At 48.4% G+C, this 11861-nt stretch overlaps 5 protein-coding genes across 5 annotated transcripts; 1 reads left to right on the top strand and 4 right to left on the bottom strand.

The window, feature by feature from the left end:
* Positions 1-1149: 1149 nt before the first annotated feature.
* On the bottom strand, positions 1150-1887 carry PC9H_011054 (uncharacterized protein; the record flags this gene model as incomplete). The annotated part of the gene is made up of 5 exons (XM_036780539.1): positions 1150-1278; positions 1348-1414; positions 1471-1581; positions 1644-1747; positions 1807-1887. The coding sequence occupies 5 exons, from the start codon at positions 1885-1887 to the stop codon at positions 1150-1152; spliced, it is 492 nt and encodes a 163-aa protein (XP_036627922.1).
* Positions 1888-3403: 1516 nt separating this feature from the next.
* On the bottom strand, positions 3404-7160 carry PC9H_011055 (uncharacterized protein; the record flags this gene model as incomplete). The annotated part of the gene is made up of 25 exons (XM_036780540.1): positions 3404-3571; positions 3624-3820; positions 3874-3879; positions 3934-4081; positions 4134-4220; positions 4272-4307; positions 4339-4470; positions 4522-4608; positions 4664-4732; positions 4782-4846; positions 4898-5028; positions 5075-5108; positions 5170-5226; positions 5280-5379; positions 5434-5495; positions 5542-5572; positions 5627-5883; positions 5934-6095; positions 6146-6317; positions 6365-6411; positions 6465-6576; positions 6630-6704; positions 6760-6818; positions 6868-6983; positions 7072-7160. 25 exons carry the CDS (start codon positions 7158-7160, stop codon positions 3404-3406), a joined length of 2499 nt encoding a protein of 832 aa, XP_036627923.1.
* Positions 7161-8106: 946 nt separating this feature from the next.
* On the bottom strand, positions 8107-8921 carry PC9H_011056 (uncharacterized protein; the record flags this gene model as incomplete). Its single annotated transcript, XM_036780541.1, has 5 exons — positions 8107-8181; positions 8237-8310; positions 8360-8563; positions 8621-8702; positions 8766-8921. 5 exons carry the CDS (start codon positions 8919-8921, stop codon positions 8107-8109), a joined length of 591 nt encoding a protein of 196 aa, XP_036627924.1.
* A 796-nt stretch (positions 8922-9717) lies between these two features.
* Positions 9718-10442, top strand: PC9H_011057 (uncharacterized protein; the record flags this gene model as incomplete). Its single annotated transcript, XM_036780542.1, has 2 exons — positions 9718-9882; positions 9936-10442. The coding sequence occupies 2 exons, from the start codon at positions 9718-9720 to the stop codon at positions 10440-10442; spliced, it is 672 nt and encodes a 223-aa protein (XP_036627925.1).
* A 1040-nt stretch (positions 10443-11482) lies between these two features.
* Positions 11483-11837, bottom strand: PC9H_011058 (uncharacterized protein; the record flags this gene model as incomplete). Its single annotated transcript, XM_036780543.1, has 2 exons — positions 11483-11716; positions 11769-11837. 2 exons carry the CDS (start codon positions 11835-11837, stop codon positions 11483-11485), a joined length of 303 nt encoding a protein of 100 aa, XP_036627926.1.
* Between the last annotated feature and the right edge of the window lie 24 nt (positions 11838-11861).

An 11861-nucleotide genomic window follows, 5' to 3' on the forward strand; every position in this document is an offset into this window, starting at 1 on the left:
TCAACCATTTCGCTCCATTTACAGTGGCCTAAAGTAAAACCGCCATCGGCGTAGTGAAATACCAGTAACGTCGGTCTTGGTTGCTGTCAATCAATACAGATTCTTGTTAAACGAGCTAGCGCCGGCTCTCTCGACAGGCGAATACCGACAAGGTTCTGTGAGCAGCCGTTAGAAATGTTCAACAAGTCAGATCACAAACGGAAACGAAGAATAGAAAAGCCTCATCAACAAGAAAGGTGACAGCATGCTTGCGATAGCAAGTCAGGCTCATTAAATCAGATTTTGTTATAACAATCATCGGCGAAATGAGGGAATGACTTCTGTTCGCACCTTTGGGCCGATAGAAAAGTATTATCGTCGCCGTCATGTTGATTGAAGATGTCAAGAAGAGTCTGAAGATCTGACCCCCCAGTAAAATTGTCGTAGATTAGTTGCGAAAATAAGGTTGCACCTCCGACAAGCCTCTGGTCTCAGGGGGCTCAAGCAGCGCTCAGCGCTCAGGCCTCAGGAGTCATGCTCCCTTGGGTTGAGCAGTGTGAGTGAGGACTAGAAGACCAATGCCAAATTGCCTGACGAACATCCCCGGTCCCCGAAGGTTGAATCAGCTATGCAGCTATGCAGCTATGGATAAAAGAATAGTCCAGTCGACATGTAGATAACTCGTGAAACACCGGACAGTTTTAGGAGCAAGGAACCGGCGTAACACCTACTCTGATAAGGCTGCCCATGGAGAATGGTGCAGACGGCTATCGATCTCATCACAATCAGACGTTTATTTTGCGGTTGTAGACATGTTCGAGAGACCATTGATGTTTTACGTACGAAGAACGCGGGTGCGTACATCAATTGTTCCAATGGGCGGTTTCTTGGCGAAGGTCTGTAAGCTAGATAGCTGCGGGCTGGAGACGGGCTGGATGATGCCTGTTCAGTCCATTAATAGAAGTCTCGAGCACCTTGTTGCATTTGGAAGAGGCGGTATTAAGTGGGCAACCCGATTTCTCTGACTTAACCGCGAGGCTGTAGAAGCGGGTTTGAGAAAGTGGAGGTTACGTTAAGAATAAAGGGAAGGATAGATTCGACGTGATAGCTCGAAGCACATACATTCTCTTCCATGCGGTCTCACGTTTTTCGGTGCGGTTATTTGAAGCTTCACTCTACGTACAGACCGTTTGCCTTGTGCCACTCCTCCAAAGACTGTCGTGGGTAAGTTTTGTAGTCTTTTCTTGAGCCTTCAGGCAATCGCACATAATCGGGCTTCGAGTTGAGCATCAAGCAGGTCTGGAGCAGAAGCGTGACAACATTAGCGCTTCGAATTACATATGTACAACGATAATTCAGTTGACTCACCAAAGTCCCCGGCGATTGGAGTTCGGGTGCATCGATGGCCGACGCGAAAGGATGAATCAATTCAGGCCTGTACGACCATTTAGCACGATTGTTGTGGGTCGGCTATACCCGTAACCGACCGACCATGTTTCATCGTACAACCACAACATGGCGGAGCACTTGGAGCAAAAGCTTCTTTCAGACGAGGCAACCCGCTCCTTCGGGGTGTCTCTATCTATGATTGCCTTGTAAACACTTGAATACATCCATTAGAATGACATCTGATAAGAATCACATTCAACTTGTTGAACAGTTACCTGACATGCTCTTTACCATCGACCTTCAACGTTTTCGAATGTCCTCCGAGATTGATGGAACCACCAACTCCGCCGACCTTTCTGCAAATAGAGCACAGACAAAGCTGTTGCGGGCATCATCGCCATCACTGACAGACTGATGTTATGCGGCAGTTGAACTTACTTGATATGGCACTGGGGTACTAGACATGAGACTGAACCTCACTGCGCCGCAATGACAGCTTCCTTTTAGTTCAACAGGCATGGTCTCGAGATAACAACCGCTGAGTTCCCCAAGCAAGGTGCTGCGTTACTGACAGGACAAGTAACCAGAATGGGGTGATTAGAGGAGTACAAAGTCTCACGATTAACAAGTCCATATTACTTTCCCACGGATATGGGGCGATCACGGCGCTCGAATTGCGCTTGAAATAGCTCCGTACTACTCCGCGTCAAAATGTAAATGATGCACTGAAGTCTATTTCAGCTCGGAATAGATTCTAGCCAGCAGCGACGATATAGTTTGTGCCACCCGTGATATCCTTCGGCCAATTGAATAAATATGCACGCGTTGATACCATGCCGTCAATTGACGACTCAGAACCTAATATTCTGCCAGAGTACTGGTTAGAGTCCAGGATCCAAGGAGGAACCGTACCTTGATGAATGCATCGCCGCGCTTCCCATACGTAGGTGACCGACATATCCTTTTGATCGGATCGTTGTCAGTATGCCAAGGACACGAGCGTAACTGATGAGATCCAGAGAGAGGACAAATGGGACCAATGAAGGAGTATTTACTTCAGTGTCGGAAGTGCTCGCAAGGTCTTGCAGCAAAAATGCGGCATAGCTACCCGTTGTACCTGTATGGCTGTGTGGCTTAGGCCATTGATATATTGATACCCCATGCTTGCGCGACACCGATATATCGACATCTAGATACAACCCAGTTGGCCCGTCAATGATGAGAAGAGTCAATACGACGGGCAGTCACCAGAAGCGGAAATACAGTTGCCGGGATTCTTAGGCTTCTTCAGGAAATGAGGCTGACGCGTGCTGATTTTACACTGTCCATAGCGCCGCTCGCGTCAACGGATGACTTGGACCATCAGCGTAAATCCAGTGATCCAACGGCGTACCTAGGACAGGCGCCCGAGTTACAATGACAGCAGCGCTATACTTGAAGCTCATGGAGCAACCCTTGGATATGACCATGTCGAAGGTGAGAGTGGCTTAACGTATTATTCGCGACTGCAATACGACACGAGCAGATTTTAATCCTCCATCAATATCGAGTAGTCTTCGAGATCGGGTAGATGCTTACACTTCCATTGCATAGACGTATGCATCGACGGGTTTGTATCACGACAGGCACGCTGAACGGTGATGCATAGACTGAGTTCTACGGAGACGTCGCAAGTAGCCGAACATGAAGATTACGAACCTTCATAGCGCTAGCTACACATCGGAGTGGATGACCCAGAAATGCTCACCAGGTAAGTGATCCCATGGATGAGGAAGGGGCAGTGTCTCCGCCTCTCGCGGCATTTGATCTCGCCTGAGCCAGAGCCTGGGGTGTCCAGAAGTCGAACGCAAGACCAGAAGCGCTGGGTAAAGTTGGGGTCAAGTGCATTAATTGGGTCGCGAGTGAGATTCAGAAGACGACAATAGACGAGGGGCGTCCTCTAGCCAGGACATCAACACTTCCGGTCTATTTGGGTTGCAACTTGTGATTATCATTTATCAATATTGTAAAACGAGGATATAGCATAAGGAAAGCATCAATCGTATCCTCCGGTTGACAGCGAAGGGGGAAGTGCGTGGGCTCCCTCTCCACATGTAACATTGATGTTATCGGTAAGCGTCAACTCAATGAGAGAGCCCGCAACAAATACGTCCCAGTCGAGATAGCAGTTAGATTTGTATGGAGTTCCGTTGACACTGACGCTCTATCAAAAGAGAAGTTAGGCGTGTGATGACCCACTACCCCAGTCACCGCACCTTGATGAATACATTACCACCGGTCCCATTGGGTGGGTTACCCACGAATCCCTTTGATCGGATGGTTGTTGTGGTATCAAAGAGGGGATTTCGAAATGATACTTGGGGAAAGAAGGGAGATGAGAGCAATATTTGATTTGTTGCAGGAAGCGGGTAGAGCCCAGCCAAAAGGAACGCGACATAGCTTCCCATGGCACCTATAGGTAATGTGTAGGTTCTGTCTGGTGTATATGATAGAACATCAACGAACCAGAATCTGGACGCAATGGTGATCTAGATCAATGTTGGGACGGAGTCAACCGTGACTTACCGTCATTACCAGGAAGGCCGTTGCTTGAAGTGTTAAAGAATTCAGCGATGACTTGCCTGGACCGTTGGGTACTGAGGCCAGGTCGATTCGCGTAATGATACATGAACGGCATCTGTAACGAAGGTTCATCCGTGGGCTCAAAGTAACTCTGCGCAACAAGGTTAATATATCGATTGACCGGTTCAGGTGTATCAACTGACTTGGTTAAAGATAAAGTCAAGCCTCGATATGAATTTCTCGTTTCCACCTTGTAGTTCGATTAGTTTCGCAGTGTCGTGGGGAACATACTATGTGGTTCAGTCAGAGACAAAGCACGAGAAGCGATGGAATCATATCACCTCAGAGTACTTTACGTGAGGGCTTTGGTCAATTTGCTATCGTGTATCAATAAGCACGTTGACCTACAACTATGGGAGAGCCTTCGTAGAAGCCGTCCGTATTGACGTAAGAGTCAAGATAACATGTCGAGTGGTCGGGGTCATGAATACTGCAGTGACGAGGGTCGGTATAGTCAAATGCTCCGTTGGAAAGACGGGGCTAGCATTACTGTGAGCGTTGTGGTGTGTGTTTTTGTCCCAAAGGACATACCTGCATCATTCCTCGGATCTCTGTCGCACCTGGTACCGTTACATTTGGGTTCCACACATTTAGGAAATTCGAGGCGCGGCGAGAATACTGCGTCCGTTAGCCTGAGAGTGTCATACCAATGGGAGTTAGGATGGTGCCTCACCTTCCGATGGTCGTCCTCCTTGCCCAAAAGCTTTGAGACTTGCGAGATCGTGAAGTCATCGAAGGCATACTCAAGAAGGCCTCAGAATCGTGAATAGCGACGGGGTTGAAATGTATACCTCTAATGTCCTTGAGACTTGCCTAGTGTTGGCTTCCCCATCGTATTTGTCACTTGGGATATAATCTGGCACAAGTGGTATTATAGAACAGTCCCCAAGAAACACGATTGACATACTGAGAAGCTTCCATGGTTTGATCTGCCTCCCCTGAAGTTCCCAATCTAGAGGCAAGTTCTCGGCGTCTGCTAGGAGTGCCTGGTACAAGTCCGATGAAGATACATTGAGAAGTGCCGCTCTATCGGAGAACCTTCGGAAGATCAGCGATAACAGTGTCGAGCGTTCAAATCACCTACTTGACATAGAATTCCGCCAAGATAGGATCTCCATCTGAAAAAACGAGAGTTGGTATATGCTTCAGCTGGTACGCAGATGCTTTGGATACACGCACTACTGCCCCCTTGGATGTGCTGCATAACGGTGGCGCTTCTACATTCCGGGAGAAACCCTGTACGAGTTGCAAGTGTTATATTACCGCAAAGAAACTTGCCCACAATCTACCTTCATGCTTTTGGATATCAATCATTCCCCGCACGATCTTTGCGAAGCTTTCTGGGTCGTGAAGAGACATCAAAGGAAAGAGGGTTCTATATGTGTCCCACTATCTATTGTCGATGTTGAGGGACACTAGGTGGGCTAATGAGGAGATACGCACGTTGCAATAGAAGGAGTCGTAGTACGGTTCGGTCGAGTTCCATTTAGGATTTTCTCCAGTATCTAGGCGCTATGAGGAAGGATTGATATCAAGGAGGGAACGACATACAATCGGCTGGAACAATGTGAGTCCTGTAAAGCTAGGAAATCATCCCATTAGGAAGAAGTACGCAGGTAGGTGTTGCTAAACTCACCGAAGAATAAAATAACTCGACTGAGTCTCTCGGGACGCCTACTGGATCAACGCGAATACGTTTTAAAATATCATTCCACTGTGACCGGGAGGCCTTCTTGACGGCTTCAAAATCAAAGTGAGGAATCTCGGCTTCAGCATTAGCGCAGGCTTGCTTCGTCGATATCAAAGACACTCCAACGCGGGCCAGAATGGACGTAGAGCGACCAGCTGAAGAGCGCGGGAAGGTTAGGAGTGCGCCAACCTGACCTCCAGTTGCTAAGAATTGGTCAGTGCCAAATAACAGAAGTCCTTCTTCACGATCTTACAGATGTCGAATGAATTTTCATTCGTGCCCTTTTTAGGAGTGTCTCCTGACCATGCGCCATACTCGGTTGGTACCACGTATCCAGCGTTTTCGCTCTGGAAGTCGACACAGGTGTAGACACGATATGATCCAGGACCAAATGAACCGTCGAAGGTTGCTCCACCTATGACACGATAAGTTTGGGATCAGGAGACTTGTTGGAGACGATATTACCAACGACCCGCCCAGTTGTTCCGTTGATTTTCATAACAACTTCACGGGCACTCATTTTACCATCATTGCTGATGTCGACAATTATACGCGGATGAGTACTTGTTGCCGGGAATGTATATCTGTGCAGAGCAGTTCGTCGCGTGGCAGTCAGTTCCACACGAACCCCAGTCGTCTATTCCTCCGTTAACGGTGAAGATGCGAGTCGTTGAGATGCCTTACCAAATTCGTCGCGAAGTATCCTGGTGAAGCCTCGTCATCTGGGGAACCTATAAACGATAGTTCAGAACCTGACAAAGCTTCGATATACATCATGTTCTACCGTCTAGCAATATTTTCCGAGATATCTTCCTTTTGTCAAGGGAAGTATGACATCGATCGAACGAGGGGCAATCTGCCAGGGGCCAGAGCTTGAAATTCGAAAGCGGTATATCCTATTATACAGTAGTTCAGGTAATGACCAAGTCAGGTAGATCAAAGTGCCTACCCCTCCCGTCCCAGTTTCGTGAAGCTGGGAGAACCCTGTTGCGAGATACGCAGGGTTGGCATCATATCCGGCATGCTACACTCAGCTATCAGCAGGGCTTATATCACGATATACAAGAAATTCAATGCACGTTTCCTGGTGAATCGGTGTCCATTCCCGCCTTCACCATTCCATGCGGAACGGTAGCACCTACCAGCATTCAGGATAAGTGAGTAGATATTGAGAGAACAATAGATACCCGGAAAGACATGTCCGCCTGCAGTCGTTCCAATGAAAAGGTTTACGAACGCTGCAGGATCCGAGTCGACGATTGCTTCCCAAGCACGAGAGCCCGGTGTTACTCGCTCGGCCGCCCTGAGAAAAGATCATGATTATACCCAGAATGAGGAGATATCTCCTTACTTTGTTGACGCCTGGCGGGCAAACCCAACGTGCAACAAACCGAGAGCCACAATGCGGAGGGGAAGGGTCCACATTGGAAGGGAATGCTACCGGGCACCACGGGTAGTCTTCAGCGGAGCTTTCAGCCATGGCCTGAATATGTAAGTCGCACAAGCGCGTTACACGTCTCATCCTTGCTGGCATTGTAGCAGCAAGCTGTCTGGCACTGTCTGGTCTAGAAGCGAGTTGCGGAGTTACAATGAACGATAATTTGGCCTCCGCGGCTCTGCTCTGCACTCTCCGAGAATCTATACGCCATCGAGAATGGATTTGTAAATGAGTACTGAGTGCTGGAGTACATGCGATGTTCCATTTCATGAGAGCATATACGCAGAAACATTCAGCAGTCCAACCTCGAAGGAAAGCGAGCATCTAGTATGCCAAGTCCTTTGAAGCTACGGTAGGACAATAGCGGACGGTTGGTGGATGGGTTACTGAATGGACGCAGAGTTTGCCAAGCACGCAACCGAATGCACAGAAATTAAGTGTGTAGTGTTAAGGATGTGTGGGTCCATGCACAGCAGTGCTGGTAAAAGCCAAGTTACTCTAGATACATCACAAATAGTGGTTCCCCAATGCCTTCTTTCGCTTGGAATCTAGTTGTAGCGCCTTGCGTTTCAGAAAGGCTTCCAAGTGGCGCAGGCACTTAGAGCGACATGTCTGACGAATCAAGAATTTGTATACGATAAGCAACGAAGAGAGTATGCCAGATGAATCTCACCCTTCAGAGTTCTCATTGTACGCTTTCGGTGTATGATCGTCGTCATTTCTTCCGCGAAGGTGAGTCTGTACTATCCGCTACAGTTGCGTCGCTAGTCGTCGCCTTGGTGCGTACCCGACGTCATGCTGCTGAAGAAACAACCGCCTCGATTTCCAAGACCCAGTAGTCAACCGACTACAAAGTATGCATGGATGATCGAGGGACTGTGGCGCATCGCATTGAGAATAAGAGAAGCAAAAAACATCGGTGGATACCGCAAGATCTTCGTACAACATAAAATGAATATCGGAAACACACTCGAAGAGGACGTAGCGGCTATGGCTTCATCATCTTGATCTCAGCAGCCACTACTTTAGAGCGCTCCGAGCGTTCGTGCTGACTGGGGATAGTCTGCAAGCGAATCATTAGCAGTGTCTTCCGGAAGGATATTTGATATTGACCGTACCTGAGACAGCTCGTGCCCAATGGCGGAAGCTTGTTGGGCGGAGGATTGTATGTTTGCATCATGTATCCCATCGTCTAAAGCAAGTTTCAGAGAACCCTCAAGGTCAATTTACTAGCAACATACCTTCCTCCTCGCCTCCTACGTGTACAATTGGGGGAGGTGCCTGAGCGTCCTTTTCCGCTTGTAGTGCAAAACTATCCCGTATAGCCGAAGAAATAGCGATCGGCTTCGTTCGACGAGCTGCTGCGATATTCGTGTGCCAGTTCAAGCGATTGTCTGCCAACGACCAGATATGTCTATCAAGCGCCTCGTCAAACGGTTCGACATCTAACCCGAAATCAACGCTGAGACATATATCGTGATACGCAAAAGGGTCACACGTACTTTCATCAGCCTCTACATCTTCGTAGTTCCGACCATTCACTCGGAGGTTGGGCTTTGCAAGTTCGAATGCGCGCTCAATATACTTTAAAGATTAGCAACGCGTCAGAATGCACTGGTACCGCTGCGAGGGAAGCGCACATCCAACCCGGTTGAGGTGCTCCGTCAACGCGTCTCGCTGGCTTGCGAGTCCTTGAGATCGAATTTGCTCTTCCAGTTGAGCCATTGCGGTTAGTCTGTAGTCATTTTTAACGCGTTCCCAGTCTTTAACGGAGTGGATTGTCAATCTCTCGCGCGCGTCCATGTCTGTGGTGGTGAAGAGAGGGATCTCAGACATGTGATGCTGGCTAAATTAGGGAATAGAGAGATAGGAGAGAATAGGAGTCACGAACTGAAATACTGCGTTAGTGAAATACCACACCATCCTCTATTTTATGTAATGCCGCAGACTCAGCATGGAGGTAGTAATCAATATGTATATCTAAAGCTACCGAAGCACTATGCTTACTGAGATTGTGACTCCAATGTTAGATTATGTCGCGAGTTGCGTTTTGAAGCATACCTAGAGTAACAAATGTGAGAAGTGCCCAGCTTTTTTCCCTGACGTGCTGAAACCGGATACGCTTTTCGGGATCCCAAGAGGACCGCCAAACCTGATTAAAAAAGCACGGATAAAACATATTTTACATAAGTCGTCATCGTCATTCGGCTCAGCACCAAGGAATCTTGAGATCGAGATTTTTCACCCTCGACATATCATTTCCAAGTATTGTGGATTTTATTCCTCGTATGTGAGGAGTGCTCGAAGAAGGGACTATCATGAAGCAAGTTCTAACTGAAGCTCAAGGATTGTTGGCCCAGAATCATGTCACCCGCCCCTCGAGGATCGCAAATCTAGTTGGCCGACCAAGCGTACAGTGCCTAACTAGTCTTGGCCCTTAGGTGTCGGTGGTCAATAACACCGGTTCGCCTGTTTGAACTGCCCCGAACAATTATTTTCTACAACCCGCAATGACGTTCGCTACAGCGAGTGTTCTCATGTCTGTTCAACCCTTTGCTACTATTTAATGTTAGGATAGCGGAACGAGAAAGCCACCAGCATGAACGGACTCACCCCAGTTATAGTCGAACTCCTCCTGGTTGTCGTCACCGCAGCCTCATTCAATCTGGTGATGACACCACCCCATGCCGCCGTCCCAAAGGATCAGTTTGCAAAGCAGACCCTAACTGACAAGACTGGAAGACTCCAAGCGATCTTACAGAGGGTACGAATCCATTGTCCGTGTACGATGGATAGTTGCTAATGTTCGAGCTGCAGATCTTCGTAGGCGGCGTCTCGTCGCTGCACGTCGCGACCATCATTTACTCGTACAGAAGTACTGAGACACACGTCGTTCACCCCATCCCAAAGACGATAATCATCGGTACCGTCATATGCCTAGCATGTGCATCCTTCCGATTTTGGGCGTTCGCAACACTCGGTCGGTTCTTTGATTTCCAAGTCAGAATCCAAGAAGACCACAAGCTTGTCACTGGAGGGCCTTACTCATATGTCCGGCACCCAAGCTACACTGGATTATTCTTGATGTATATCGGGGTCGTGATGGAGGTGTTCTCTCCGGGGCACTGGCTGAGGGATTACGGGCTTCAGAGTGTAATAGGCCGAGGAGTGTGTTGTCTGTGGGGTTTGCAAACCCTTGTCTTGTTTGCTGGGCTCTGGAAGCGATTGGATCTGGAGGACGCAATCCTCAGGCGTGAATTTGGGAAGGATTGGGAAGATTGGGCTCGACGAGTGCCGTCCCGCCTGATACCAGGGATTTATTAGACCTGCGCAGAGTTGTAGGACCTGTGCGCTAGCATCGAGAGCGTGAACCTTTAATGCGAATACTAAACTTCCTTATATTGTGCCAGAAAAGACAAACAAAGATGAGAAGCCGCAAGAGTAACAACAGTAAAGATATGGAATTACCGACACCGTCTTTATTACCCGTCATGGTTGGGCGATTCTATAGAGCGCAAGTCAGTGTGACTTTTATAGAGGATACTGATAACTTAGCCGTAAGCTCTATGTTGCATTCCGGACGCCTCTAGGTTGTCCAAGGGCAGCGCTTTAATGCTTGCGCAGCAGTATCAAATAAACATGGCCTGTCCAGACAATGTGTGTGTGTGTGTGTGTGTGGTGGGATGCTGGCATGACGCTTGACTGACCATTGGCCAAGTCTGCCGTAGACGGATGCACCCCTTATGAATGTCATTTGATACTTTCAAGTCATGGTCAGTACTCTTCGACACATCGACAATGGTGCGGCGATCACCTCACTCAGAATAAGCCAATGCAACCAGAGCAGTATGGAATAATTTCGATGTTGGAGTGCACGTCGCCCGCGTACCCAAAAACCATATTGCGGCGGACAGATATTCCCTTTCCGCCAAATCTTCAGCAATAAGCTCTTCTGCGCACCTGAAAATCTAGATGTAAGTCACTTAAGGCCGTCCCTTGAAGCTTGACGGGGAATGAAGCGCTCGAGATGTTTGTTGGTCAGTTTTTGCCGCGCAGTTTAGCGTGGTTCCCCCTCTACTCCCGGAGTAGGCATCTGATCGAACGGGCAGAGGCCAAGGAGTATGGTAGATAGATGAATGCACGTCAGGCAGTGCTAGTGAAAGGAAAGCGTCCTTGGATACATCGCAAGTAGCGTAGTTGGAGCATCGGGCTTGTCATTGAGAATCTATAAAAGTCGCGTTGCTGTTTAGGTCATAATACAGACTGTGCTGATAAGACTCCGGAGTCCCAGAAAGCTGTACTTCAATCCGGTGACAATCTCTCTCCATAGGCTACATTCCAGCTTACCGTTCGTTAGCGCAGCATCATTGCCCACTCTCCGATTTCCTACTCGTGGACGCGATGACATGTCCCCCAGTACCAGGTAAGCCATGCACTTCATTATCGTGGCCTTGACTGGTGTCACCGCCAGACTCATTCATCAGCTTGTAGAAGCTGTGCCACAGTGATGCGATGGTGTCGTATTCCTTCGTCATGCCCAAGACTTCTTCGAGTTTCCTATTTGCGACATTTGATGAGGAGAGCAGCTCCTCGAACCCCTGGAGCGGCTGCAATGACATAAAGCGCAGCCCATGGAAAATCGGCGCGTACTAGTGTAATTTCTTTCGCGAGTTTGTCGCGCTCGCGGTCGAAGAACGAAGGCTCCTCGTCGTTGTGCATTGAGATTGGTTTCAGCAGATCGTA

This window comes from Pleurotus ostreatus, assembly GCF_014466165.1.
Source record: "Pleurotus ostreatus strain PC9 chromosome Unknown scaffold_8, whole genome shotgun sequence".
Lineage (NCBI taxonomy): Eukaryota > Fungi > Basidiomycota > Agaricomycetes > Agaricales > Pleurotaceae > Pleurotus > Pleurotus ostreatus.